Source organism: Mchenga conophoros, linkage group LG16, assembly GCF_057382185.1.
Source record: "Mchenga conophoros isolate Kocher_MC1m ecotype Shallow Benthic linkage group LG16, M_conophoros_male_GT1.1, whole genome shotgun sequence".
In the NCBI taxonomy this organism is placed as follows: Eukaryota; Metazoa; Chordata; class Actinopteri; order Cichliformes; family Cichlidae; genus Mchenga; species Mchenga conophoros.
In genome coordinates, this window is record NC_140541.1 from 9,640,900 (window position 1) to 9,646,482 (window position 5,583).

At 36.6% G+C, this 5,583-nt stretch overlaps 1 protein-coding gene across 1 annotated transcript; it reads right to left on the minus strand.

Moving 5' to 3' along the window:
- Window positions 1-471: 471 nt before the first annotated feature.
- On the minus strand, window positions 472-3,611 carry vtcn1 (V-set domain containing T cell activation inhibitor 1). The gene is made up of 5 exons (XM_085249671.1): window positions 3,580-3,611; window positions 2,961-3,025; window positions 1,320-1,670; window positions 828-1,079; window positions 472-590 (listed from the first exon to the last, which is right to left on the minus strand). The coding sequence occupies exons 1-5, from the start codon at window positions 3,609-3,611 to the stop codon at window positions 472-474; spliced, it is 819 nt and encodes a 272-aa protein (XP_085105797.1).
- Window positions 3,612-5,583: the final 1,972 nt, after the last annotated feature.

Genomic DNA, 5,583 nt, shown 5'->3' on the forward strand with positions numbered 1-5,583 from the left:
GTGCTTCTAGAATTAGACATTAAAACTGTCACAGAAAATGTGCTAAAATGTAAATGTTTCAATGTTTTTCTTGTTTTGTTTCTATATTTCTGTATTTCATTATGTTACATGTCTGCATTAAAGTAAAATTTCAAAGTCAAGATAGCTGAATTTTACTGACATAATTTAAATGGAACTCTCAGTTCACACACTGTAAATGCATTAGAGGATGTAAAAAATAATATTAAAAGTTAATAGATAAACTATTAAAAACATCCAGCACAGAGTTAAATGGCACTACACAACTGTAACACACGCAGTAATAAATTACATTAAAGTAAAGCTACACAATCTTCAAAGAGGACCACTTTTGTGAATATCAGTCTTTACTTTGGACATATCCTGACCTTAAATGCAGCACACGCACACACATATGCAGCCAGGGGAAGTATCTGTCTATATCTGTTGTGTTTTTTTGTGTACATTAGTGTGTCAAAAGGTCACATAATAGATGCAGAGGAAACTGGTCATAATAATGAGATAAAGTGATCCAACTGGATGGAATGAAGCAGCACTGAAGGTGAAATAAGTCCTCCATGAAACGTCTGAGCCTGAAAAATATGAAAAATAATTAGTTTTTTTTAAACCTATAATGTTATTTGCCTAGCTATATATTTATTAATACATATATTTGCTTTTATTTTCTGGTAGATTTGATTTAAATTGAAGAAATATTCCTCTGACTTAGTGTTACACCTCCATAAATAAAAGATAGGCCAAAGGATGAATTTTAGTCCTTTAGTACAAATGTGTTTGGTATCAGGTCAATGTAAAAGTATATAGACTACCTGATATAGTTGCCTCAGAAAGAGACATCACCAAGTTGTTTTCAATCCTGAAGCTGTAGGTGTCACTGACTTGGACCGACAGCAGTGTGCTGAAGATGCTGAATATCCCCTCAGAGTTTTCTGTGAAAGTGGAGCTTCCATTCAGGATGTTCTCAGTTTGGTTTAACCATGAAACGCTTGGCTTAGGGAACCAACTGACTGCCTCAGCAGACAGGGTGCCATTTGAGAAGGTGAAAGTGGGCGCTGAAAAAGCTGATGTAATAAAAGAGGGAAGAAAAAAATCCTGAATTAATATTGCAATCAAGAGTGAAGCTTCACTCAGTACTCACATTACTCAGAACAGCACGTTGGTTAAAATTCCCAGCATTACAAAAACTAGAAATACCCTTATACCATCTTATTCCAATGTGTTGCAAACCATGCTGCTAATGAATGCCAATAAAGAATGTTTAGATAAACACACAATTAATCTTGAAGAGTGAGTCATCCTACCTGCTGTTCTGAGTTGAATGCTGACCTCTCCTCCACCTTTAGAGGAGCTGATGCTGCATGTGTACTTCCCCTCATCACTGCGTCTCACATTCCTCAGCAGCAGAGAGGCATTGCCTGTGACTACAGCCTGAGGGAAGAGCTGAGTTCTCCCACTGAACTGTGACGCCTGATTCGTCAGATCCGGAGCTCCATTCTGATAAAAGTAAACCAGGCCGTTCAGGTCCGTCTTCTTCCAGGTCACTGTCACTTTGTCTTGGGAAGTTTGTGTGTCAAGATAGCAGCTGAGCAGCTGATCCTCACCAAGGTTGGCGACAGGCTTTGTACTGCTGCTTATCACATTGGACTGGGGCTCTGTGGGATGTGGACATTTTATACACATATTATAGACTAGCACATTTGAATCAGTTCCAATTTGTTGACAACTTAATAACCGATTTAAATGATATTTAGTGAAAGTGTTGTTTGCTTTTGGCAGTTATAAAACTTTTAGCAGGAAGATTTTAAGGACAAGTTCACATTTTTCACATTCACATATCCTGAGAGAGAGAGATAGAGACTGTGATTTCAAGAGATAGTTCAAGCAAAGCTATGACTATTTAGGGGTCTGAGTTAGTAAAAGTGATTAAATTCTAAAGACACAGATAGATAGACTGTATATAAAAGATGCTTCTAGCATACAGGTCTGAAAAACAAAGCCAGGGTGGAAATGTCCTATACCTGTCTTCTTTCTACTGACCAGCAGAGGGCAACCATTGTAGCTGTCAGGAAAAGAAATCTACTTCTCACTTGATTTATAACCTCAGTAAATATTTTCCTAATGCCTTTATGGTCTCAGTCAGTAGTATTATGACTTTATCATGTTTAGCTTGGAAATTATCGTGCCATTTATAAAAATAACCCACTCAAAGTGCGGTATGCTTTTTACTCTGTGACTGATGACTCACTACTGTATGAGCATGGCGTGTCCTTTGGTTCACAATCAGATCTTTTTTGGCATTCAGTTAAATTAAAAAAAGAAGTCCTTTTTTCAGGTAATAACATTGCACATATTTAATAAATTTGTAACTTAATAAAACTAACATGCCAATTAATCTAGCTTGAATGCTAGCTAGATATCAGCTTCACACATTCTTCTAAAATATAGTCACGCCCACTTTCAAGACATCAACAAGATGATGGCCAAAATACCAATTTCACAGGTTCATATAGGACAGGATTCCACAGTAAAAACTCAGGCGCACCATGGTTATGAATGAAACTATCAAATGATATTTAAAGTCAATAGTCCCTTAATACCATGTTAAACCAGCACCAGTCGAGCATACCTAAACACACATAAACATTTTCTCAAGGAAATGAAACATGAATATAGAGTATATGTGTTACTTGGCTATCAACATTATTTCTGTCAAGTGGAAAGTCAGCCTCACAAATATTTAGAGATCATCACACGTGCAGATACAAATGAATATTCACAGTTAAACACTCGATGCTGTGCTGTGCCGTGTTGCCGTCCACATGGATTAACTGTATTTTAGTTTAGACAAACACAGCACGTGGTGAGCACACCCATGTATCACCCCAGGCCTCACCGAGCCATCACTAATGACAAGAGGATCCAAACAGATCTGTGGGTCTTACTTGAGAAGGCCAGAGAGAAGAAGAGGATGATGAAGAAACTAAGTATGACGATGATGACGAGCATGCTGTACAAAAAGAAAAACACAAGTGCAATTGTAACAAAACACATAGTATTAGTTTTTAAAGATTAGTTTCATAGCAGTTCTTCAAATAGCTTCTATTATTCTTCCTGGAACTGTAGGGTTTGGGCTCCATGCGTTGTGTCTTTTGGGTCTCGTGATGATCAGGACAAAAAACCCCATTGCAATAAGAAAGCTGGAGATTGTTTTCAATTCTTCTGTAAGTGTTTTCTTTGTGGTTCAAAAATGTTAATATTTTGTCCTGACAGAAATTTAAAGGAGAAATTTCTCTTTGACAGACTGTCAACAACTTTTATTTTGTTAGGGATCACATATTTAAACTAGTTGTGAAGCATAAGTTTAATCTTTAATAACATGTTGTTGTATTATAATCTGAAACTTTAGAAGTAATCAGCAACTACAGCTGTCAAATAACATCAAAAGTGAGATGTTTTCTTTCTCTACTGATGCAGTAAAAGCAAACATACTCGGTTACCACTGGAGACACCTAAATATTTTCAAAGTTGAATGACAACACTAAATATTCCTCATGGTCGCACCTGTAGAAGATGATTTGTCCGAGCGTGGCCATGGCTCCTGATGAAATCTCTTGAGACCAAGAAAAAAGGCAATTATTTATTCTTTATCCACTTTTTTATCCAAGTAATATATTTCTGCTGCTGTCTGTCAGCAGCCTGCACAGAACTGTCTGCTCAGCCTCTCTCAGAGCACTTAGAAAATACAATACAACACCATAAGTAAATATTACTTTTAAGGTGTGTTCTTCATTTTGGTTGACAGGTCATCATCCAGCTCGTTTATCTTATCAAAATAAAAGTTCATGTGACTGATTTACAAGAGAAAGAGATTATTTTTGTGATGTTAGTTAAGCTTTTACAAAGTGAAGGGATTACATCCAGAAAAACATTTTCACAGTAGTTATGACATAGAATATGTTTTTCATGTATATATTTATAGCATGCAGTACCGACTGCTGCTGGTTTTATTACGGCAAAAGCATAATATGCATACAAGGAAAAAGAGTAGCACCCTGGGCTTGGCAAATTTACTCAAGGTGGACAAAATTTGATCTGTCGAGGAAAAAGAGAACATTCGTAACACTTGTTTATTTATGAAAAGGACCAAACATTGTTCACTAAAATAACAACAGAAAAAATAGATGATGAGAATCTCTGGTGATATTTTTGGCATTTCAAAACAGACGATTAGCCTTATTCATACTAATAGCTGCTTGGACTGAACTACAGTATCGAAAGAAATGTGGCGTGCAACACTTGTGTGACAAGTGAAGACATTACAGAGTCCTCTTGACCACTGAGAAATTCTGCCAACCTCAAATGTGTACATCAAACTGAAACTTACGCACATGTATGTCACATCATATGATCTTATGAAACAAGAAACATTTTCTTTTTCAGTTTTTATTTTAGTTTTGCAAGAGATGTGAGCATGCAACTGTGAAATCTAGAGTTTTTAAACTGTTAAGCCATAAAACAAAATGAAAGGCTTAGTTTTTGCTTTGTAGCAAACAACAAACACATATATTCTTGGTGCAAGCATTTTGTAGTAGATAACTGCAACCAAAATCCTACTTTCTTGACAATCCTTGTTAAAGATTAGCGTTAGAAAGGTGCGCATTATGTAAAATGTTATTTTGCTATAAAAATGAATGCTCAAAATGATCAAATTACACAAACATACATGAAATTATAGCACACAAGCCACAAACCCTTAAAGCAAATCTTTTTTTGCCCTTACCTCAGTTCTAACAAGCTTGAAAGCTAACAGTTAGTATGTCCACCTTTGTTCTTCAACACAGCCTCAACTTATGCAAGCATTCTTGTAATTTTCAGATGTCTTCAGGACTAGTGCTCCATGATTCTGGAAAGATAGTCAAAGCTCTTTATTGGAGGCACTTGGGAGGCCAATCAATGACTGATAGTGCTCCATTGGGAATTTTTCTATCTAGCTATGCTTTTACTGTATTGACAGTGTGTTTGGTATCACAGTCATGCTGAAAAATGAAGCCTTTTCCTACCAGGTGCTTTCTAGATGTTATTGTATTGTCATGCATGGTGTTACTTGGTGCATTTATTAGGCTGGACGACTGTGATTCATCATTGTCTAAAAGTTCTTTGAAAAGCATTCAGTTAGTCAAGAACGCTGCAGTGAAAGTACTGACAGGGACTTGAAAGAGAGAGCATAATTCTCCCTTCTCTTCACTGGCTCCCGCTTAATTCCAGAGTTGGATTTAAAATCCACATCCTTACATGCAAGGTCTTGAATAACCAGGACACTTGATTTCTTAAATAGTACTGTATTATTCCAAGCATTTTGCTCTCAGACTGTGAGCTTACTTGTGGTTTCTAGAGTTTTTAAAAGTAGAATGGGAGGCACAACCTTCAGCTTCCAGGCTCCTTTCCTGTGGAAAAAGATTCAGGTTGAATTCAGGAGACAGACACTCTCTCTACATTTTAGATTAGGCTCAAAACTTTCCTTTTTGATAAAGCATATAGTTAGCGCTTGATCAAGTGACCCTAAAT

Coding starts and splice junctions, on each gene's coding strand:
- vtcn1 (XM_085249671.1), bottom strand. CDS start 3,611: ATGGCCACGCTCGGACAAATCATCTTCTACAG. Junction 1,671..2,960: donor CTTCTCTCTGGCCTTCTCAA/GTAAGACCCACA, acceptor CACATCCCACAG/AGCCCCAGTCCAATGTGATA. Junction 591..827: donor TTCTGAGGCAACTATATCAG/GTAGTCTATATA, acceptor CATATTTTTCAG/GCTCAGACGTTTCATGGAGG.